Source organism: Diabrotica undecimpunctata, chromosome 4 (assembly GCF_040954645.1).
Source record: "Diabrotica undecimpunctata isolate CICGRU chromosome 4, icDiaUnde3, whole genome shotgun sequence".
NCBI classification, from domain to species: domain Eukaryota; kingdom Metazoa; phylum Arthropoda; class Insecta; order Coleoptera; family Chrysomelidae; genus Diabrotica; species Diabrotica undecimpunctata.
In genome coordinates, this window is record NC_092806.1 from 125,412,597 (window position 1) to 125,438,737 (window position 26,141).

Consider the following 26,141-nt stretch of genomic DNA (forward strand, 5'->3'; position numbering starts at 1 on the left):
CTCAATTATGTAATATAGCGTATTTACCGCATATAGAATCAATAAATATTTTTTAGGTATATTTTAATCATAGTGTGATTTGTGAATTCACAGTGTGATTGTGTGAGTAGTAACTTCCATTTCCATTCGTTAAATAGTTGTCTGTTGTCTTGAACATCATCCCTCTCACTCACAAGTCACAAGTACAAGTCTCACATTTAAAATTTATAGACAGACTCCATAAATCATAATACATTTTTGAAAATATCAAATATTAACATTTATTATACTTTGGTGGTTATAAACTCTTGTACTATTCTTCGATATCTAAGAATGGAAGGAAACATAATGGAATCAACAGAAAATGAAGAAATTAAATCTACTGCTGTTGTAAAGTATTCTTTGCCAAAACTAGCACCATTTACAAAGTTACAGTGCAATACGGATTTAAATTTACCACCTTCAAATTGGCTTAGCAGCTCTGCAGATTCATATGGTCTTCAGCATGTTCTTACTCATCCAAAAGGATTTTCAAGGTAAATAATTTGTTATTAGTTTTACTAGGCCTATGATCAAATTTACAGTAGTTATTTTTTCTAGAAATTTAACTGTTTATCAAACCATCAAAATAGTTTATTCTAAATATTTTACTTTATTCTTCTACTTTGTATATAGTTGAATTGGTGTGCACAGTTTTTATACTTAAATGTAGTAATAGTCAACCAGGAAGAACCCAGTCCATCTGCTTTGTGAATGTTTGTGTATTTATTTTGTTAATATATATATATATATATATATATATATATATATATATATATATATATATATATATATAAAATAAACTGTTAATTTTTTATGTTTTAACTACATATATTGAGTAAAAATACTATATTTTATTAATATTTAATTAAAATTTTTAGTTTCAAAATGGCACACATGTTTCCGGATTGTGTTGGAGAGGTCGATGTAGTATCTGATGCAGAAAATATTAAAAAGCTGCTGAAAATTCCGTACCATAAGAAAGGTCATATAAGCATGATGGTCCACCGCATTGAAAATACGTTACTGATAGATGATTTTGACATTTACAAACATCTCTTAAGAACAGCAGAAACAGAATGGGAATGGCTGAGAAAGTTTTTCGTTGATAATATTAGCAGAGCAACATATGAAGAGAACAAGCACATTTACATCAATAGCAGAAGAAGAGAAGCTTTAAAAGAAAAAAGTCTGGTTTCAAAGTTTTTATATCATAGTTTGGTTCCCACAGAAAAAGCTGAAAGTAGTAATTTGTTAGAAACGAATACTTGCCAGCCTGTCAAAGATCCTTTATTACCAGAACCTTCACCTTCTGCAGAATGTCCTGATTCACCTACCTCTGCCCATAAGTATAATACAAACGTTTTGTGGACATTTGAGGATATAGAAATGCTACTAGGTAATAAATAATTTTATTTCATTGATATGATAATAAGTAAGATTGCTATACTGCCTGACATTGAAAAACGTTACACTCAGTAAATATGAATATGTCTTAATAATTTTTTGATAATGAACTGGATTCATATAGTCATTAAATGATTCAAATTCCATAACAATCTGAAAAGGAATTTAGTAGCTTTTGCTTTTTATTAAAAAAAACACTGTTTTTTATTGCTAATGTTTAAAAGTTCGATGTTTACTGTGAGTTTTAGATACTACCTTCAAAACATTGTTTTTTAATGACTTGTGGACACTTAATGCAATACTCCTTATCAATTAAGTAAATTTGACAGGGGGAGAGGCTGGAATTGCTCTTCAGGAAGTTGCTAATATGGTTGGTAGGAATGTGTCTACTGTAATGCAATGTTGGAATAATTAAACGGAAGAACATAGATACCAACGTGTCAACCAAAATATTTTTCTTTCACTTTTTACTTGTGACCAATACAATCTAGCAATCCCCAAGAACAAAATGTTGGCCAGAAAAATTCTCTTCAGAATCTTGTTATCACACTCATTATCACATAGCAAATTATTTATGATGAAATTCACCAATAAAACAAAAAAAAATCCCACACTGTACTTTTTCTCAAACTTCAAAACATAATAACTGCATCCCATCAATTTCTTTGGTATCCAAAAACATACTAGCTCTTTTCTATTCTTTCTACTGTTCTCCTCAAATTATACCAATTACTTTTTTTTCCTTCAATTTCTTTTCTGTGCCCTCTCATTGGTCAATTTAAAGTTGTTGTAGCTTATCCGAATCAATTTCAATCCATAGTACACAAAACTATGTTTTTCCCAAAATCTTAGTACTGACAAAAAGGTTAATTGTTTGATTCCAAACAAAACATTCATATTTTTTAGTTCTAATCCAATTAGAGACAATAGACATTATAAGCTTATTAAGTATTTTATAAATATTTTATCATTTACAGGGTTAACTCTATGTCAGTATTTTTACAAGGTTGGCCAATCATACTTACACAAGTTTTAATTTTGTCTAAATTCTGTTAAGTATTTTTCCTTTCCTTTTTGTTCAATTTTCTTTTTCTTGTTAACTTTATTACCTTGTTTTTGAAATGATTTTGCCAAAGGCAATCTGGCAATTTTTTTTTAAACCTATTCTATAATTATGCTAACTTGTTTACCAATTCCTTTTAAGTATCAAGCATACCTTAATTTCCCCTATCCTCTTGAAGTGAAGCTTCTATTCTGGCATTGTATTACTTTTTTTTTCTCTAGAAAGAGCGAGCGTCACGGAACTAGCGCCACGAAGTGGCATCGTCAAGTGAAATTTTGACAAAATCATTCGACTGACGTCTCTTGATTTAAGTGTCAAAATTTAATTCGCGAAAATTGCCAGGCAACAAACTTTCATACCAGTCGAAAATATTGCCCGCAAAATTTTCTCTCTTATGATATTATATATTTTAAAATATTATTTTATTTGAACACAATTGCACATATCTGTTTTTGGTTGAAACAAAGGAGTTAATTTTTTAAGCCTCTTCTGTTTCCCACATGTAGAATCTGTTTGGACTTGTCTGGTTTTGTCAGAACATTTTGTGAGAATTTTCAGTACAAAGGAGTACTTAACCCAGAATCGACAAAAAAAAGTGGAGTTAGCTTGTCTTGGCAGTGTGCCGACGGAATGTTTATGTTGTGAATTTTGAATTTAACACTTAATGTTTTACCTTTACTTAATGTATGTGCCCAATTTAATATTTCAGTTCCTCGTGATGCAGAATGTTTTCTTTAATTATGATCGCACTACATCTTTTAGCTTTATAATGTGGGTGTATAGTACAATATATTTTGTACCTCCTAAACTTTATATTGAGTGTTAAAAGAAATGCGTTTCGAAATGAGACATATCCCACTTTTGTGGAAACACTGACATAATTGCAAATCTGTTAATTGTTGAGAAAACGCATTTAAAGTTTTGAAAAGTTAGTTAAGACCAAAAATTGGAACACAAATTACAAGAGAACATACCCTCTGAAAGTTGCCTGAAAGCGGAAAAAATTTGCAAATATATCATTGTTCCTCCAAAAATTTCATAATTTTTAATATTGCATATTAATGTTGTATTGGATACATCTGACATTTCGATTTTGTTGTACTAAGCGAGAAGGTAAAAACGGAAATGCAACAATGACCCTGTATTCTGAAGCAATTCTTTCATTTGCTTTAATCTGTTTTTTTAATGTTGTTGTTCATTTATTGTTCTCTGCTTCTGACTATAGCTAAATTATACATAAACTGTTCAGTTTGGGTGCGTTGATAATTTTCTGCTGACAATTGCTGAGTTTGCGTCTGAAACGAAGCCATTTCGTGAATATATTAATTAGGATGAAGGGTATAACGCATAGCCGCCTGACCTAAACGCGTCCGTTTGTTCTCACACTTTTCTCCTCTGAAATTTTATATCTCCTCAGGTATAGATTTGGATAGCAGGAGGTAGATAATAGGTAGGGTGTCATATGATAGCTGTAATGTAGTATTACTTTATGAGGTAGTTGTTCAGCAATGACATCCAATCTCCAACTCGTTCTTTCTTCCCTAGTGAGCAGTCTTTAGCTTGTCTATCGTATCCGCCCTACAATAGGAAGGTCAGGACGGACCTGAGCTCCTCAACAAATATGATGTTCTCACTGCTCATTGGAGGAGATATATGAAGCCTCAAAAACTGCAAACTATTGATATATACTTTTGAATTTCAGGAACAGACATGCCAATTTTCGGTGGGGGTACTCATCCGTGCATATCGCTCAGACTTAGAGATATGAATAAACCAATAAGTGTATTAACAGGAATAGATTATTGGCTTGATAACTTAATGTCCAACGTACCTGAGGTAATAATGTGTTACCACTTGAATGGAATTGTCCAAAAGTATGAATTAGTTAAAACAGAAGATCTGCCTAGAATGGATAATTCTAAATTTTCACCAAAATTAATAAGGGATGTTGCACAAAGTATTCTCAGTTTCTTAAAGTCTAATGCTACTAAATCTGGTCATACATATTGGCTGTTTAAAGGAAAGGATGAAGAGGTAAGAAAAAAAAAAGAGATTTTACTTTTTATTCATGTTGCAATTATTTTTTAACAAATAATTTATTATATAATAAAAATAAGAGTATTATTAATGTCAAATAAAATTTTTGCATTTTTAATTTATTTATTAGCTTCGCATTTCTGCATCATTTTGTCTCGTTTCAAAACTACTATAATTATAAGACACATTGCCAAAGTCATGTCAGCAGTAAAAAATAAATCCAAAATTTTAAGATTGGTAGACTTGGTGCACCTCATGATCTTTGGAAACACGTATGCCTGAAAAAAAAATGAATTCTAAAAAAATTGAATATTTAAATGGCCCATATCTTTTCAATTGGGTTAAGTTCCGGATGATTTGGTGTTAAACGTAAACGGAGTGGTTGTACTCTGCTAGTAATTGGTCTACAGCATATACAGGGGTTTTAAGTTCAGCACAGAATATCTTATTGTACAGCTCCAGTTTTGTTTCACTTTCTTTGAAAAGTATATTTCTTTCCGTCCACCATTTTCTCATGACGTCTTTTTTCGAAGCTAATGTAGGGTATTTTTCAACAGTCACATTATGATACAAACCGTTGTCTATCACAAAAACTTAACTGGAGCTAAATTGGGAAGAATGTTTTGTTTTAACCATTTCGCATAATTCTGGTGTTTTATGTCGTCATGATAATCACCAGTTTTTGTCAGGATTTTCAACAAATCCATTTTTATCGCCACAGTGTAAAATAATCAGTTGCTCTTTAGATACGGGAGATTTTAAGCACATGTTCGTCCATCATCCCAACCTTTTGGAATTGTGTGGGAACAATGTATATAAGTCTGATCACTATGTGCAATATTTCTATCTACAAAAAATTGTTAAATGCTTTAAAATTACTTATATTGTTTGTGTTAAATATGTGACTTTCAGATTTGTATTTTTGGAGTTTTTTTTTAGAAATTCTGTTCTTTTGGCCCTTATCTAAATCCTAACTTTTTCACAATTTTTGTAAAATCCCATAATTTACCAGTTATAATTCCTTCGTTTCTAACAGATTCGTAAACAGCGTTCATGGTAGATCTTTTGTGGAGAGCAAATGTATAAATGGTTTTTCTTATGTGTTCATCAAATTAATTAACCGATGACTTGGAGCTGGGCTTTCAAGTGCTTCTTTTGGGTGAACCAAATTTTAAAGTTAATGGTTTGTTTTCATCTTCCTTAATTACCCTCTTCACTGTACTTTCACACCAGTTGCTTGAGCTAATCGCTCTATTGGAGATAAATGAGTTGCCATATACCAAATCTTTTTCTCATTTCATAAATAAATTAAGATAATTTACCTCCTTTGACAATCTACCATTTTTTTTATTGTTACTATCCCTGTAAAACCTGTTGATTTTAGATAACAGATAAGATAAGACATAAGACATTCAATATCAGTTATGTTTAAGAAAAAAAAGTTTACAAATATTAAAATATACATAATTTAACTTACATTTTTAGTATATCAATATAAAGTCTTACAAATGACCTGAATGAATAGACTAGTCTGCCTTGCTGTGCGAATGCACCGCAGATAATTAAATGTTTTCAGTAATGCTGGATTTCATCATGTCGTTAGTAGATTTACGTCACCAAATGAGTGAGCCAGGCTTATCAGATGTTGTAAGTAGTCTAATTGGTTCACAAGCGATCGTCAAACTAACAGATACTGTACTTAGAACCATCTGATAACTATTTTATTTTGTATTAATGATGCAGAGGTGGACATCCAGCAATCCATTTATATAAAATTAGTACAGGATTTTATAAATAGTTTTTTTATAGGTGATCAAGCTGTATGATTTAACAAGTCTCTGTTCAGAAAAAGACGTCGAAAAAGGCCAGAATCCATTTACGATTCCAGTGGCCATGCTCCTATACCGTGTAGCTAGAAATATGAAACATTCGTCAGAGCGGCCACAACCTGGTACAATAAGAACCCTTTTAAAGAACTGCATTAAACTGTTACCCCAAGAGAAATATCCAGAAATAGTCACATCATCCCTTTATATGCTGTCAGACCTATATGTACCTGCTAACACTAATCCAGAAAGTCATGGTCTGGACGAAAATGACACAGATGACGATAATGAAACCTTGTATGAGGATGATTTGTCAGATGATGAAAACAGTCAGGAAGAAACTATGAAAGTTTTGGTTTTGGAGAATAATAGATTTGAGAAATTTAAAAACTATTATAAACCACCTGCTCCTATTGTTGGAGGCGTAGAAGAAAGATGTCAACAGGTAAATATGAACTCAAGTAGTTTTCATTTTCATTTTTCTTACTAATGAGAATATTCTCAATAATTGATATCCAATGAGATAGTGACAATACTATGATAACTATTAATCGAATTACAGTTACGTGCATAGAAATCGAACTACTTCACAATACTATTTTTAACATATGCTCTTATGTAATTATATATTTTAGCTATTTAAAATAAACTTTCATATTTTTTAAATGCCTCTCTGTAAAATTGGCATGGTCATATTTGTTGTCAAGTTCATAGAACCACTTGTTGATAATTATCCCGAAAGCATAAAACGCTTTTAAAATATCAAATTTCGTGAAACCCTATCTAAATTATTGCATCTCAAAAGGGCGATGCACTCGCAATATAACACGCTTTAATAAAAAAAAATATTTAAAAAATTTCCTTTATAAAAGGTATATTAACCCTTAAAAGACGGACTTTTGTTTTTATTAAAAAACTGAAAAAGAGTTCGTGATTTATGTTTTATTTTGAACAAATATTAAAATTATAATAAACAAATTAAACAATTTAAGTATTTTCTATAAAAAAAGAAGATTGCCATATGGCAACCGTAGTCCTTCCTACTACCTATATTATAATAAAAATAAAAAATTACTAAAACTATGAAAATAATGAACAATAAAAACTATGAATAACAATAAAAACTATAAATTATTTAGTGTGAAATTGCACATTGCACGGTAAGAGCATAAGCCAACGTTACATTTAGAGCACATCGTTCTCATTATAGACTTTTCTCATTATAGACGTTTTATTTGCACATTTCTTTTTCTTATTTTCCGGAGTAGATACCAGAAAATGGCTAAGATTGTCATATCTAATATCATCACTAACTCTACTATTAGTGCTGGATGATAAGCTTAACGATGGTCGACCTAAAGTTTTAGGTGGATCTCTAACCATACTACAGGCTAATTTTACCATGTTACGTCTAAATTGTAGCTGTGTACAGTTGTGGCCAGACTGCGTGTAAATAATCCACGCATTTTTTATTGATACATCAATAAGCCAAGAAAAAATGCACCACCACCATTTTTTACCCCTTATACTTATTCTATAACTGGCTATATTTTCGTCCATGAGATCTGTCCCTCTCATTGCTAAATTGTATTTATAATAACATAATATGGTCTACGAACTAAAATATTTTTCTTTTCTTTTCGGGAAAACCTTTTTACTTTCTGTAGCGGCAAAATTCCGTGACTTGTTGATGCAACTGTGAGTACATTATTCTCAGCCCAACGAACAACAAGTATTCCATTTTCTTTATCAAGAGCAGAGTCATGTTCACCTCGATTCACTTTTGTCATCTGGGTTTTATTTTTCAGAGGGCAGTTTTTTGGGGTACGATTGTCCTTTATCGTTTCAATTCCGCCGTAAATTGTTAAAAATCTGTCTCGTCGCATCATTTTTGAAACACATTTATTTATCATGTGAGATTCCATGTCTCAGTAGTATTTTTTGCCAGGTAATTCGTATATCCAGTTATGATCAAAATTATTATAAAACATTTCATTTCGTTGATCGTAATTTGGGGATCTGCTAAATTTTTAAAATGTGCATACCTCGTAGATTCTGTAACCAGTAGTTCGATTAATTCTTCATCAATAATCTTTTCGAAAAGTTTAAAGGGCGTGCAGTTACTGCTTCCAAATCTCCCTCTTTGTCCCAGTTTACCTAAAAGTAAAAAAAGTTCGAATAGCTATGATGATTGCCGACCTCCGCCGCGGAGATGGCACTTGAAGAAGAAGAAGACCTAAAAGTAAATAAAACTTTATCACCTATCTTTTTCGTAAAAATACAAAATATACCTTGGTCGCGTCTATTTTCTCCATTGCAAAATCCTTTTCGTTCGAATTGCGAACCTGAAGCTCGGCTGGAGCTCGTAACTGGCTTGCTGGTAAATTATCTACCATAACACCATTATCCTTATCGGCAGAATCTTCATCGGTCAATTCATTTGTGTCTGGTGGTTCAATGTAGATTCCCTCCACATCTAAATCGTCCGCGTACGCCATTTGTAACGCCTCTTCAAGAGTAAAGCCTCTTTTAAAATAAAATAAAAACATTTAATAATCGTTACTGAAAGAGACTCTGGTTGCCATATGGCAATTTCAGTTTTTCCCGCCCTAAAATATTTACACACTAAAAGAAAATAACGAACTAATGCAACATGATTAAAATCTAGTCTATTCTTATAAATAAAATCGTATATTAAACAAAAAATAATTTATATTAGGTATTAAAAAGTTACTTACACAAATCTGATGTCCATTTTTTTGCACCAACAAAAATTGGATATATACACAACGATGTTAATCAAACAAGCACTAACCTGAGACTGAACTTTCAGTACTACGTTAAAATATACTTATTTTACTATTCACAACAGCATGTGCCATCATATTTTTAATAGAGAAACCTACTGAAAAAATGATTTAGATCACTGCTTTCAATGGTTGCCATATGGCAACCATAGTCTTTTAAGGGTTAATAGAAAACCCTATTGGACTATATCACAGAAAGTTTTCGGAACAACTATTCCACCATCAGTGCTATCTTGATGTACATGTTTGAAGCCACTAAATGTGTGGGTAAAAGCCCTTTAAATGTAGTTTGATTAACTTTGAATTATTACATCTTTGATATTTAAAAACTATGATGTTTCAGGGTGTATGTACACGCCGCAGTTAAAATGAGTGGCATTCAAATAAACTAACGTGTAACAATTTTTTGAATAGATGGCAGCACGTGCATCATATTTTAATATTTTGATTTTCTCAAAATTTAATTCTCTGAACAGCGACATTGTTGCCAACGAGGCCAAGTACTCGAACTTAAAATATAATATACGATCGGTAGAATCGGTATAGTTCGCTCTCAGTCGGCTCTTGTTCAATGTAAATTTGAAGTTTCACAAATTCTAATTTTTGGATTGATCATTCGATATTTTTTAATTTTTGTATCGTGTTGTGTTGTTCTTCATTTACCTTTGAAGTTAAATTGCTGCTTTGATTTTGTTGTGTTGTTTTTTTTTAATTTTATAAAGATTTTAAATAGTGCATATCAGTCTTGTTTCCTAATTAAGTTAATTAAATTTCAAGTACAAAAAATTACTTATAATAATAAAAATATACACCTGTAAACCTCATAATTTATTAACCGAACCGTGGGCGCTAAGGGCTGATCAGTTCTTTTTACTTTACATTTTTCTTGGCAACAAGGCTATTGAATTTATTTTCAGCCGGCAAAGGAAAACCTTTTGTTGCTAAATCAATTTTTTGTTCGTTTGAACTTCACTCTGTAAAATGTTCATTAGCCCACTCAATCTTGTTTCTAAAGTTGTAACTTGTGCAATTTTTCCGATATTTTCCATGGACACGAAAACATAAGATGCCATATGCCATAGTCGAACCATATCTTCTGGCAAACATGACTCAATAAGAGGATACAATATCGCCGCAAACTTGTCAGCAGTTTTGTCTAAGGTCCCAAGTGAACGAAGTTGACTATCGATCATAATTATCATAAAGAGCAGAAATATTACAAGGACTACTAGAAACTCGACTTAAAATTAACTTTAAGAGCTCTCTAATGTAAACTTCCAATCTGGAGATCCTCGCTGCCAAACCTAGACTGCAATCTCTGAATAATTTTTGAACTCGATTGGAGTTAATTTAAATTTGCGCTTACCTTTACACTTGATGACTTTGAACTTACTGAACCTGTTCTGCCATCATATTTGTACTTAAGTTTAAAGTACCTTGCACTGTATTTATCCTTTGCCTCTATCTCACTGATTAACTCTTCTTCGGAAGCTTCTTCGAATATACTTTTAAGTACCGCACTCTCCACTTCACAAAACTCATTGTATTCTTTCCCCTGAACCTGGGAACTCTAAGAGTTCCCAAGTTCCCACTGTACGCTAATTTTCTGCCAAGGCGCGTGTCTACCGGTTCAGCTAACAAACTGTCCAAAACAATAGCAATTTTCGTAAATGCACTACGAACTACTGTTCTGCGTTTTCGTAGAAATAATACGTTCTTCGTTTTCTGGGTTCGAAATAATACAAAATTAAATTTTAAGTACAAAAACTTACTTTTGTATTAAATTACACAAGTGTGGTTTTATTTTAATACAGTTTACTTTGGTGGTAGGTATAAATTCGACTAACTGTATCTAATCTCTGCAATTCTAATATTATTAATATGAAAGATGATACTACATTCCCAGACGAAAGTCGTAAAATTTAATTGCCTTACACTTATTCAGCACTCAGCTGGATGTGCTGATTAGGGTTTTTTTAAGTAAACATATTACATATACATACATTACATATACACAAAACGTGCATTCATTTGGAAATATTTTATAACTCACATTTCGGGCGACAATTCTGAATTATGTACCTGCCCAAAAATATTTATTCCAAACTGATAAAGAATTTTGCAATTGTTTGAAAAACTGATCAAAAAAGGGATTATGGTAATTGCACTATTTATGTATAAAAACAGTGTTTATAAGAAATCTAAAATATGTTAGTCAGTTGAAAAACAGCGTCACTACAATAACAATTTTTTTCATATCGAATGTCAACAAGGGAAGTGTTTTCCTCAGAAAATTTTAGATTTTTATCTTATTTCTAATTATGCCTCGAGTAAATATCAATAATCTTTTTCACTTACGGAAATAATTAATCGACAAATTTTATTCGATCATTACATAATATTGTTTTGCCTATAAAAATTAAATTTGTTAAACATTTAATAAAACTGGAATTGTTTTTATGTTTATGTAAAAACCAGTATCATCCCGCAGTAAACATTGCTGACCATAGTTTGACTTTCAACCACGATTATATAACGTCAGGGTGAAAAGGAAAACAATGGTATACTTTTATATTTAAGACATTGTGACGTTATACAATCATGATTGAACATTGAAAGTCGAACGAAACGAAGCCAAAATATTAACTGAGAGGGGCATTTTGCTAAACAAAACCACGTGATTCGTATTAACATGGTTACTGCATAACCCATAGACAATAAAACCCACCACAAAACTAGTTTTCAATGTTTTACAGATTTTTCTTAAATTCGGCAAACGCGCATCTGTCGCTATTTAATACATCACTGCTGTCTTCTAATAAATGACGCGTGAACTTATTTTTTCATCTATTAAGTGATAGCCGAACTAATTTCTCACTATCAAAATGCCAACTTATTACGGTAACATCAACAAAATCCCTAGTTTGCAGCTTTTAATTGTAATTTTATCTTTAGGTACAGTTAATTTAAAAATTACGGCGTTATGGATAACTAAAATTTGCTTAAAATAAAGGTTTTTGGATAGTTAATCATGTAATGTAGTTATTTTGTACCTAAGTTCAAAAATTATTTCACAATACCAATTTTTAGGCACGTTACCACGTAAGTTATGACATGGATTCGTTTAAGTACAGTTATGAAAAAATTACTGCTTTCCTTGGAAATTTGAACTAGATATCATTAAAATAGAAAGTTTACAGTTTACGTACATAATCATAAGTTGAAGATTTGTTTTGAAATAGTGATGATAATGCACATATATAACATGTAATATATGATGCATATGTAAAATGCATCATATATTACATGTTATTACATTTTATTGTTATGTCACGTATAATTTTTGCAAAATGACACTAAAATTCGAAATTGTGCTGTAAATCTCTATGCACTTAAGTGTAGAGATAGAAGTTAATAATCCAAAATCTAAAACGGATTTTGGCTTTTAAAAATTTGTGTATTTCTAGGCTATTCAACATGTCGCCGCTGGTCTTGATTGCATTAAATACTTTTCTAAAAACAAAGAAGAAAGAAGTTCCGGGGAAAAGGACGAGGAGGAAGTGAAAATGGCGAAACCATATGAGCCAATACCAATGCCATACGGTAAAATAAACGAGACAAAAACTTCAACAGATTCCGCTAAGAAAAATAAGAAAAAGGAGCGAAAGAAGAAATCTGAAAACAAGAATCAAGACAAATTAACGAATGCTCTCTTACCAAAAAATTTGAACGAAGCTCAACCTTTACCTACGTGGCAAGAAAAAGAAAACCGTAATATATCGTGGAAGGACCATTTGAAAACCCTACTTTATGAAAAAGCCGTTTTGATTTACGCCATTCTGTCCGAGCACCATTTTGTTCAAGGCAATTATGGACTAAGTTTGAAATATATTGGACTGCTTGCTAGGTGCCAGTTGGTAATGAATAAGTTGCAGTATGCTTCTAATGCTCTAAGAGAAAATTGTTTATTGGGTCGAGCAGGAGATTGTTGCATAATGATGATACAAAATTGGGGTAGGTATTTAACTTATTATCAGATATTGTAATATGCCACATTCCATGTGGAAGAAGATTATGTCTAGTTTATGATTAATTATAAATGCATACAACTCATGTTTGTGTTGTGTCAAGCCATTACCATTCCATAGTGCAAAATTTAGTGTATTATTCATTAGTTCATTTTTAAATGGAATGTTGTAAGTTTAGCATAATGCTCATTTGTTTCATAAGCCCTTTCTTCATATTCGTTAACTCATGTATGTCATTTGTCTGAGCGACCGTTGAAATCTCTTGTTGGTTGGTATTTACCGTTTGAGCATATGTAGGTCTTTGTGCTGCACCTATATTGTTGTAGCCACTGGTAGCTGTTCGAATTTTCCTAGGCAGTCAGCTGTTGAGTGATTTAGAGCACATTTTACACACCTGTATTGATGATACCAGAAATTTTTTGTGTAACCATATCTTTGGCATCTAGTACATTGTACTAATTCTCGTTTTCCACAAGGAAACTAAGTTCCTGTAGCTGGCTGTATACCATGTATCAAAAAATTTATTTAAAAACCATTTATAAAAGGTATATAATTAAAACACCCTATCGGGCTACATCACAGAACGTTTTCGGAATTAATATTCCATCATCAGTGTATCCTAAAAGTATGTAACCACTTTAAATAAGGAAAATATGAAATTTAAAATTTTGACCAAGGTTAATACAACATGTGGGTAATACTTACTAAATGTACATGTTTTGAGCCACTAAATACTCGGGTAAAAACCTGTTAAATGTTTTATGATGTTTAAGTTATAATTGGAATTGATAACATGGCAATGTAATACTCCACTGGAGGTTGCTGGTCCTGAGACAAAGTGTCTACGAGGACTTGTTTCCTCGTAGACACGCAAAATGATTCTCTTTTTAGTCTTGAAGCTTCGACATCAATTTTTGCATTGAATAAATATTCCATCTTATAAATGTCTTTATTATTTTCTTGCTTTTTTAAGTCCACAAAAACGGTGGTAGGGTCTTTTTTGTATCTTCTTGTAGCGGGTCTTTTTTGTATCTTTTTGTAGCATATTCGTTATTTAGAGAACGTTGTAGATATATTCATTTAGAAATGAAATAAGAAATTGAGAAAAACAAGAATGTTTTCAAAAACCTGTGGAATATTGTTAAACACTTGACAGGTAAAGAAACCGAAAGAAATATAGAAATAGTTACATAAGAAGGAACTACTGTAACAGATGGTGAAACTATGTCCCAATTCGTTTGCCCGTTATTTTACAGAAATTGAAGAAACTTATGACAAGAATATAACACCACCGACATTGTATTTCCCACAATACAACAGCGTTATGCATTCTATGTATTTAAGATCGGTCTCTGAAAGTGAAATTGAGCGAATTATTAAAACACATAAGAAGAAAAAATCACCCGGTATTGAAATCATTAGAGCAGAAACAATAAAAATTATAGATAAACAAATTATCAAACCGTTGGTGGAACTAATAAATTTAATATTTAAAACTGGTCAATGTCCAGACAAATTTAAGGAAACAGTTGTAATCCCTATATACAAGACAGGAGATAAACTAAGTTTGTCAAACTACAGACCAATCTCACTAATTACCACTTTAACAAAAATATTTGAAAAATGTCTTAAAATCAGATTAACATCTTTCTTTGAAAAACACAACATATTATCGTCTTCGCAGTTTGGATTCAGTGAAGGTTTATCGACAAATGGCGCAATAGTAGAACTCACCAATGAATTATATAATCGAATTTTTATAGCCAACCTACTGCTTGTGTGTTTCTAGACCTGGCAAAAGCATTCGATACTGTAAGCCATCCAAAACTACTAGAAGCACTAGAAAATAGTGGAATACGCGGCACTGCTCATAATTTACTGTGGTCCAAGTCTTACTTGGACAACAGACAACAAATTGTTAGGATAAATAATATTAACAGCAATAAACTTCACTTAATATGCGGTGTGCCCCAAGGTACAGTATTAGGACCACTACTATTCAGTATCCATGTCAACGATCTATATAATCTCAATACTGAGAGGAAGATAGTAAGTTTTGCCGATGGCAGTGCAATTTTATGTAGCGCAGACAATTGGGAACATTTAAAGAATAAAATTAAACTAGGTATGCTCAAACTAATAAAATGGTTTAATTATAAAGGTTTAACAATTAATTATGAAAAATCGTTTTTGTTCCGTTTTGCAGTTACAAAGTGACATTACCTTCTTATACTTCTATAACAATTAATAACACGAAGCAAGATATAATTATAATATCAAGTAACACTATAAAATATCTTGGAATAAAAATCAACTCTAATTTAAGATGGGATGTCCAGATAGATGAAATAACAAAGTGTTTGAGAGCTTTAGTTCCAAAGTTTAAATTTCTCAAATTTAAAATAGATTTAAAATATTTAAAAATATTGTATTATGCACTAGTTGAGTCTAGAATTAGATATGGAATTCTTGGGTGAGGCTGTGTACAAAAAACTTATTTAAAGAAAGTCGACATACTACAAAAAAAACGGGTGTGGCAGCCCTAGTTTTTAACACTGGCAATAAATATCGGTGGGGGTTTCTCTTCATGTTTTTTTGCCTCTTCAGTTTGTGCTTCTTCATTAATTAATACATTAAATTTATTTGCTGTTGACGTGTTCAGCCAGTAGGTATCTATTTTGATTTGTTTAAGTTTGAAATATTGCGGACTATTTCTTGCACGTTTTTTATTTTGGACTATTTGATATTCTTCGTCATTGTTTTAGATGTGTTCGGTGGGGGATATGGCGGTAATGTACTTTGGACTAAATACTGGTATTGAGGTTGAAGTAACTACATTCACTGGTTTGGCTGGCTTGGAACGAAATTTTGCTGAATTTGTGATACTGTTGCTGTGATGGATGTGGTCCGATTTGCATTTGTTGTGGAAAATATCCTAGTCGTTGAACTTTTAAGTTTTGATCGCCGATGTTGATTTGGCTCGAGGTTGGACATTGAGAGTGTTGAAATGAATACTGATTATATCCGTGGGACATTTAAGTACTATGTGAGACCTGACAGTTGACCACAGAGCAGACAAAAATTATCACCAAATGACTGAGGGGGGGGGGGGGGTAATACCCTAATCTATCAAACAGAAACTTCTATATATAATTCCCAATCATCATCACTATTGTGCAGGTCATCTATATCAATACAACAAGCTCTCAATAATATCAGTTCAAAAACTACCTAAAATATCGCCTGTATTAAACGCAAGCATATTTTACCTCTTATTCGTTTTAAGATGATCAAAAGGTTACCGTCAAAATGTGTCTCATTTTCTGTTATTAACTGACTAATGCTCCTATGGTTTTAATTATGAATAAATAAATATTCGTGTATATTTCCAGGTAAATGTGAAATTTACAACGAGCAACTACACAACAACCAACATGAAGACTTCAAAATGATGGAGCAACTCGAGCAAGACGAACAATTTTACAATATTAGCATCGGCAATAGTGAAATGCGTTGCGTGTTCTTATTTGACATCCGAACCATCGAACAAATGCTATTGAAAAGCATCGAATGCTACGAGACAGCATTAAAACTTTCCGAAAGCGATAATATATTGCGACGATTAGCGAATAGTTTAAACGAAATTGGATCATATTACCTTAACCGAGCCAAAGTAGAGAAAAATATGAACGATATCGTCCAAACTTGTAAAAAGGCTGATAATTATTTAGCACGTGGTTTGGAGTTATTCGAAAGAGTTAAAGATACCGCCAATGTTGCCTTGCTGTACACCAATATTGGACATTTGTACAGACTTTTAGCACACGCGAACACGCCTGTTGATCGGGGCGAGATTACCCAACAGGAAAAGATTCATTATAATAAAGCTATCATTAATTATAAGAAGGCCTTGCAAGTTTTAGGCGAAAGAGAGAATTGTCCCGGAATTTGGGATGCCGTTAAATGGGAGCTTTCTACCGCCTTGTTTAATATGGGTTGGATTATGCACGAAAATCCGTCGATACAACTGGTAAGTTGAAATTAAAAAGTTTGTTTAGTCTATGGATATTGTTTGCAATGAAATTTTCTGTAATGATATATTTTTTCAGTCATACTTATAATATAATAGATTATGAATAATTGACAAAATATACAAGGTGTACTGTTTAAAAAAATACTTACCTTTACAAAAAGAGAAATCAAACGATTTCTACCTGGCGAAACCGAATTCAAATTTTTACCACTGTGCCTTCTAAAACTTGCAAAGGAAACAGCTTGATAAATTACTCGGCAAGGGAATCTAAAAATTGCATTCCACATGCCGTTCATCATGGTCAAAATTCGTAGTGAATTCAGTTTCTGGTACTCCAAACGGAGTAAAGTAATAAAACATAATGACGGTATTAGATTTTTGTTTCGATACAGGGCAGCGACAAGTTTCGACAAGTTTCGACCTCTTTAGGTCTCCTCAGAGCGGTATAGCCACTGCTCTGAACCAAAACAAAAATCTTTCCCGTCCTAGACAATAGTTATCAAAATAACTATATACGGACATAACTACGCCATCTAAAAGCAAAAAGAGAAATCAAACGATTTCTACCTGGCGAAACCGAATTCAAATTTTTATCACTGTGCCTTCTAAAACTTGCAAAGCAAACAGCTTGATAAATTACTCGGCAAGGGAATCTAAAATTGCATTCCACATGCCGTTCATCATAGTCAAAATTCGTAGTGAATTCAGTTTCTGGTACTCCAAACGGAGTAAAGTAATAAAACATAATGACGGTATTAGATTTTTGTTTCGATATAGGGCAGCGACAAGCCGCTTATACGTATTTCGACCTCTTTAGGTCTCCTCAGAGCGGTATAGCCACTGCTCTAAACCAAAACAAAAATCTTTCCCGTCCTAGACAATGACTTACCTTTACGTTATTTCGGGGTAATGACAACTGGTAAATTTATAATATACTTGATTTATTCAAAATAACTTTCATTTTAAACTTTTTTGTAAACCTACCAGGAATCAAAACATTAGCAAGTTACGTTAATTGAACTGCAACAACTCGCCGCTAATGCGCGGACGCTACGTTGTTACACCGGATGTCGGAAGATAACAAAGGCATAGCCTGTATGCTCAAGCGGAGATGTGAGGATTCGTTGAGACTTCCCTTTTAAATTGACTGGATGTTAACTGGGCGTCAGGAGGTTTGCCCCACGGCCCACGGCTAAAGTAGACTATAACTTTAAACTTATCAAATTGTTGCAGTACTAATCAGTGGTATATGAAACAAGGAAAGTGAAACGACACCTCACTCATAAATTATATATTAATAAGTAAAGGAAAAATAAATTTATCTCGTGAACAAATATGAAATAATTAATAATAAAATAAACTGAACAAATGTAGTATTACTTCACAAACACTAGGATAATCTACACAGTAACTAGATGCGCAGAAGCAAATTGGGCTTCTAGTCCTCAAAATTAATCTGGAGTTATAAAATCAATCGCGTGAGCTCAGGCGTAAACGCTATACTACGTTAAATCTAAAACTAATAAGTTAACCTAACTATCTCAAAACTACGTAAGAGGAATAATTCAATTTCTATAGCAACTATACATAAGCAAAAATAAAAACAAATATGATCATGTACTAAGCTATGTCGAGAAAGGTTTTAAGGGGGTACAGATACCAATATATATGATACCCTTCTACCCACATAGTACCTATTTATTAGCAATACATACTGGCTACCCCTATCGATTACATGGTTTAAGCCCTACAAATTGCAATAAAAAAAACAAGCATCAGAGACCACTATTACACAAAAATATGCTCTGAGATCAACAATACACTTATTGCAGTGCATAAGAAGATGTATTACACATACTTGATGTTGTATTCCTTCAGGGTGGCTTCAGGAATCATTCCAGTCTACATGTGGAATGGTTTCGTAGATATCGGTGATATAAATATAGAATTGAATCACTCTGTATGTCAGACAACTACACCAAGTAGTTCAAGTAGTTCTAAGTCTACACTAGACAATTTAACAAATATACCCACATTCAAAGTACCTATACTAGACAATAAGATAAATATACAAAACCAGTAACCTAAAAAGGTGAGTGGAAGTCTTTTAGAGCAAAGAAAATGTCCTCGAAACACTCGAATATGCCAACAGCATACCACAGCTAATTACTTCGAAAAACATGGAGATATGGGAGAAATTGGCACAACAATCTGTTTTCTACAACAAGGTTTCTGACTTTTGCATACTATGGGAGAATAGAGCAATCTTATTTACAGAAATAATATTTTTATATTTTTATTAGATGGTTGAATTTTTAAAACGTAACAGAACACATTAAGTGCCACCAAAAATATCTCTCGGGATTTTAAAACAGAAGAGATTGAAGCGGAAATCGGGGATTTAAAACCAGGCAAAGCCCCCAGATTTGATGGACTGCACAATAAATTTTTAATTAAAATGGAACCCAAAGCAAACGAGTGGGTACGTAAGCTGTTCTGCTTACCAGTACTCTGTCCAAGACTTTTAAAAAAGCCAAAATGATGGCAAACCAGAAAGCTTCCGACCCGTATCATTATTGAACTGTGCCTATAAACTTTTGGAGAAACTTATTTTTAACAGAATCTCTGACAGAATCCTGGAAAAGGTCCCTGCAGAACGATCAATCAGCTTCTGAAGCCTGCTTTCAGAATTGCCTCAAAACATCAGTGTCGTTTATAGACCTGACAGTAACTTATTACACAGTCTGGAGAGAAGGACTACAATATAAGTTATTTCAAGTCATTCCTTGCAAAATAACTGCTCGATTAATCGAGCAAATGCTATCTGACAAAAGATTTTAAGTCGTTATGGAAGACAAAATGGGCAAGAAAAGAAAACGTAACAATGGACTTCCCAAGGCTCAGTATTCCCACCACTTCTTGTTAATCTGTAGTCAATCAACATTTTTGTTACGCCGATGATAAAGCACTTGCGACTAGGCATAAATTTATAGAAACCACAGAGCAGACCTTAACGACCTATCTACAAGTTTTAGGGGAATGTTTCCCCCTAATATCATAGTTCTAGCAAAACTAGTTGCTTGTTGGTGCAACAATAAAATGTTGAAATTAAGCCTTATGTTCCAAGACAAAATACTTACATAGTTTCCTAAATATCTTACGAGTTACACTAGATAGTACACTTTCCACTAAGCAACACCTTGAAAAAGTCTCTGAAGTTCAGCTCTCAGATTGGTGTATTCTGCCGAGGAGTATTGTGCTCCTGTCTGGATAAACGAAACCATACACACGGTATGTCGACACTCGACTTAACAGCACTATGCGTGTGGTAACCGATGCTCTCCACTCCAATGGCTTCGCATCAATTTGGGAATAGCCCCACCTGATATCCGTATTCCCGATTTGGAAGGACCAGGCTAAAATCTAGAAACCCAGCTCTATTAAAATCCTGGTCCCTGTTAGCGGCCAATTTTGAGATGAAAGTCTATTGGAAGAATAGATGGAAGAGAGCACATAACCACATATTCATAGAGTACTTCATTCTGATCAGCTGGTCCCAGGTTTTGATTTGAATCTCAACACATGGGTGACACTGAATAGAATCGGGTCTGGATGCGGAAGATGTGCTGACATCTTAGAGAAGTAGGACAATGCTCCGCCTTCAGCTTGTGACTGCGGAGGTCCTTGAAGCAGCACCAGAAGCAATAAACTGGATAGGCAGTCCCAACATCAATGTCTAATATCTATATATGTTAAGTTTGTTTTTAAGTCTGTATGAATAGGTATTTATACTAAATATACTATTGTATATTTTCCTTATTATTTATTGTGCTCCACGCTAAATAAATAAAACCATCAAAAATGAAAGAATTATTTCAGTGTGGGGTTTTTGGAATTTCTAGAAAAACGTTTACTCAATTATATTATGTATGTGAATGATCACCACTTTTTGTGTTTACTACTCAATAAAATAAATTACTAAATTTTTTACATCATATATTTTTATTTTTTAGAGTAAGACTGAAGCTGAAAAGGAAGTTATCGAAACGCTTCAAAAAGCACTTCAGTATTGCGATTTTGATGAAAAGAATCCAAAATATCCGCTGTATATCTATCGTGCTGCCATCATCCATTATAGAATAGGATCTCTTTATCATAGCCATATTTGGTCTACTCCAAACGATTCCAGTAATAGAAAAAATATAATTCAGCTTGCTAAAATTAATTACGAGAAGGCTTCTAAAATGTATTTCCAAAGTTCGGATGCTATAAATTATTTTACTTCACAAATGCAAAGGTTCGCTCTGTCTGAATATTTGACAGAAAGTAAGTATTATTTATCAATGTAGGTGATGAAATCAATCGATAGCAAAAAAAATTGTGGAAGTTTTAGCTATTTTCACTTGTAAAACGTTTCAGATGGGGAATTGAACCATTAGATTGTCTTTGTGTTGGTTTATTTTACAGTTTTTACCATGCTTTCTTATTTTTCACTTCCTGTACCCCATTTTTTATCTTCATTATTTTTGTTTCTCCTTTCACCTGTAGGTACTCTCAATCTTATCTGTCAGATTTTCTCGTTTCTTTCATGATCATATTGTAGCGTTTTTAAATAAAACGGGCGGTTCTAATTTATATAAATATATTTATTCATAAGTTTACAGCACGATTATATCTTATCAACTGACAGCTAATATCAGCTCTACTTATATATACAAGTTATTATGTACTAGAATATTCTGGAATAGTCCACCTTTATTTATTTGCATTAGCGCTTCGATTCCATCCCGGTCGATAAAACCGGAAGGTTCTCGAACACAGATCATCATCGTCTCGAGATGCAACCGTTATATGGGCTACGTCGAAATAAGCAAGTTCGGTGCAATATTATCTTGTCCAACACTCTGTTATTACTCACCTTATATGTTTTCATTTATTATTTTGTTATCTCCATTTAGTAATTTTTTAAATAACTTGCTTCTGAAGGTTACAGTACTATTGGCCTTTTTTTATTTCATAAATGATCGTATATGGACGGTTCTAAATTTGAATATTTATTATTTGCCCTAGTACTACCAGTTTTTTAGACAACAACAGACATATATATTGTTAAAAGAAGTCCCCTTTCGAGTAAAAATCGACTTTTTTTATTATTTTCACAAATACATTATAATACTCGTATATATATATATATATATATATATATATATATATATATATATATATATATATATATATATATATATATACAAACAACACAGTTTATTAGGGCTGCAGTCAGAAACTGTGTTGTTTGTTTATATCGACAGTCAATAATATCCAGTATTTCTTTTATATATATATATATATATATATATATATATATATATATATATATATATACACACATGTCCAAAAGTTTGGAATACGTACAAATAATATATCTACGCCTATGGTGGTTTTAAAACTGTTGTTAATTTTTATTCTAGAGCGTTTTTAAATGAAAATGATAAAAAATTTGAATCGTTTTTGTATGATTTTGGTCACATTCAACTGATTAGCGTATTTATACATTATTTCAGTCTTTGTTTAAATTTAAATTGAACCATTTAAAAATGACTAGAAACGTGATATCTCATTTTGACAGATCTATAGTAATTGCTTTGTTACAATAGAGCTTTAGTCAAAGTTATATCGCGAATTATGTTGATGTTACTCAGAGTGCTGTATCGAAAATTAAAAAAAAATCCAAGATACAAATGACGTCAAGGATCGTCCCAGAAGTGGTAGAAGTCGATGTACAACAGCAGCACAAGACTGGCAAATAACATTAATAGCTCGTAGAAATCGTCTGGAATCTACAAGTGGTATATCCAGAGAAATTTCTAGGCTTCAAGGACTGAATATTTTACGGCAAACAACAACACGCAGACTAAATGCGGCAAATTTGTATCGTAGAAGACCGCTACGTGTTCCTAAACTAACCTACCAACACAAAATAGTAAGGTTGCAATGGGCCAGAGAAATGGTGCATCATGGTCCTAAATGGAATAATGGGATGTTCTTTGACCAGTCAAAAATTGGCTTGGTATCTGATTCGCGAAGAACACTAGTTTAGAGGGCCCCAGGACGACAAGCCCGACTAGAAACAGCCCAATTGCGTGTCCCATTTCAAGGTGGCAGTATTATGGTTTAGGGTGGTATTATGAGTGGTACACGGGCGCCACTGCTAGTTCTGGAGAGAAGAGCTACTGGTGCTGTGTACATCTAGGAAGTTTTAAATCCTGTCGTACGTCTATTCCGAGGGGCAGTACGTGATGAATTTGCGTTTATGCATGACAACGCACCTCCTCATCGAACAGCACCAGTACAAAATTTTCTCAAAGAAGAAGGAATATCTACATTACAGTGGCCTTCGAATTCCCCCGACATGAACGTTATTGAACATGCTTGGGACATTCTCAAAACACGCATTAAGCAGCGAAACAATCCCCCTATTACACTTTGAGAAGTAAAAGATATTGATCGTGAAGAATGGGAGAGAATTCCGCAAGCCCAGCTCGACCAGTTGATCAGCAGCATGCCAAATCGCCTACAAACATGCATACAGGCCAATGGAGGAAATACTATTTATTAGTTTTATTAAAAATTATTTTTTTCTATACTAATTTATTTTTGAATGTAAGTTGTACATTGTAAGTTTTTCACTCCAAGAGAATAAATAATTTTTTTGCATATCATTTATCTGATTTTGAGATTTATTTAGTATTGTGGAAAATTAAAATAAAATATTGTTTAACTATTCAGAAGATTTTATATATAACAATCAATAAAAAGATAAAATATTCCAATATTCCAAACTTTTGGACATATGTGTATATATATATATATATATATATATATATATATATATATATATATAAAATGGTAATTTTAATTTTAATAACTTACATTTTTTATATTTTAGCAACAAGTGCTTTACACACCAAAATCAAACATCTTCAACATTGTCTGGAAATAGTACTGGAGTTGGAAGAAATGATAGATCTGATCATGAATAAGAAAGTAGAAATTCAAGAAGTAAAAGAAGAAGAAAAGACTGATACTAGAGAAAACAATTTTAAATCTTGTTATTCATTGTTGAAGCTTGTAGCTACACGTTTGCAGCACGTTTTGAAACTTTTAGTGAAATATTGCCTTACGAAACCACCTCCCAACAAAGACTGCGAAAAAATGTCGGAACTGTATAAGAAATGTTATAAACTTACATTTGATTTGAAAGATAATTTAAGCTATTCCGATCTTCTAAGAGAATTAGCAAAAGTTTTATTAAGTATTAAGAGTGAGTGTGAAATATATAATAATAAATCGAATGTGTAAATACCGTTTTTAAAGTGTTACTTATTAAAGAGTTTTTCATTATCACTGTGATAAATACAAGTTTTAAAGTTTTTATGAGTTTTAATCTTTCAACAATCACTAGAATATGCAAAAGAAGGCATAAAAATAAATGTTAAACCAATATCCAATATATGACACGCTCGCTGACGATACACCGGTGTTAGCAGATTGAGTAAATGACCTCCAACTTCTACTAAACGAACTATCCAGATTCTATTAAATTTATATAAAATTAACACGACTAAAACTTAGATCATAGTCATAGGTCAATAGAAATAAGGACAAGGGTAGAAATAGCAAGATTACCTTCAGGATAAAGACCTTGCTAAGCGACTACAGAATAATAACCAGGCTCAGATTTATCGAATGATACATGTATTCTATCTTGTGTAGAATAGAGGTTTGGACCATGAACGTCGGTACAATGAACAGGTTCGATGCCCTCCAAATATAGATACACTAGTGGCCAAAATTCTGGAAACTTTACAAAAATTATCGTTTTTTTAGCAAGACTCGTCTCATGATCATGATTTATATAGTTTACCATTACAATTACATTTTTATTTTATTTATTGTTTTATATTCCTGCATAATATTTTATGTATTTCTCACTCTTTTTTTATTAACATCATTATTTAATAAAATATGGAACCATATTCAAGCGAAACGCCGAAAATCCGAGATTTGTGAATGACAACATTGGCAAAACTGTATTGCGTCAGAGTTTTGCTAGTCAGTCAACAACCCAACTGGAAGCTATTAGGTGGCCTTTAGTACAGTTTCGTGCGGCTTCCAGTGTTTATTAGTGACATCAGGTAGTTGTTACTAAGGTGATATTGTTTAATTGTCGGAGAGGAATTCATCAGCGTCGATTCAACGAAAATGGCAACCAGAAACCCAAAACGTGTTGACTGGTCGCCTAGAAAGAGAGCCAAAGCAATTATCCTTCGAGAAGAAGGTTACACTTATCAAGAAATAGCAAACAAATTGGGTGGTGGCGCCACAAAATCAGGTGTAATGAAAGTTTGCAAATTGCAAAAATATCTGGTAGAAAACCCAAAGTTAGTCACTACGATGTGCATAGAATATGCCGACTTTCTTTAGAAGATCGTCACAGATCCGCAAAAGATATTAACGGTATTGTCAAATCAACTGGATTACAAATATCGGACCGCACTATCAGAAGAAAGTTGTGTGAAAATGGATTGCAAGCACGAATTCTTAGAAAGAAGCCGTTCCTGAACAAAAAACAGAGGCAAAAATGCATTGATTGGGCTTTTGGCACACAGAGGGTGGACAGAAGAACAATGGAGTAAAGTAATTTGGAGTGATGAAACCAAAATCTCGATCTTTGGGAGTGACGGACTGAAGTTTGTTCGCCGCCGACCGGGAGAAGACTTTTTGCCCCAGTGTACTACGGTCACTATGAAGCATCCTGTGCGTGTCATGGTATGGGCTTGCATGACCACTAATGGAGTTGGACGTTTAGCAGTAATAGAGGACAATATAAATGCAAAAAAATATCAGGAAGAGATACTGCAA

General features: G+C 32.8%; 1 protein-coding gene across 1 annotated transcript; it reads left to right on the forward strand.

Moving 5' to 3' along the window:
• Positions 1-145: 145 nt before the first annotated feature.
• Positions 146-24,649, forward strand: LOC140439968 (erythroid differentiation-related factor 1). Its single transcript, XM_072530180.1, has 8 exons — positions 146-515; positions 900-1,417; positions 4,191-4,522; positions 6,335-6,796; positions 12,626-13,172; positions 16,579-17,216; positions 21,233-21,545; positions 24,166-24,649. The coding sequence occupies exons 1-8, from the start codon at positions 313-315 to the stop codon at positions 24,576-24,578; spliced, it is 3,426 nt and encodes a 1,141-aa protein (XP_072386281.1). The 5' UTR covers positions 146-312; the 3' UTR covers positions 24,579-24,649.
• The last annotated feature ends 1,492 nt before the right edge of the window (positions 24,650-26,141 follow it).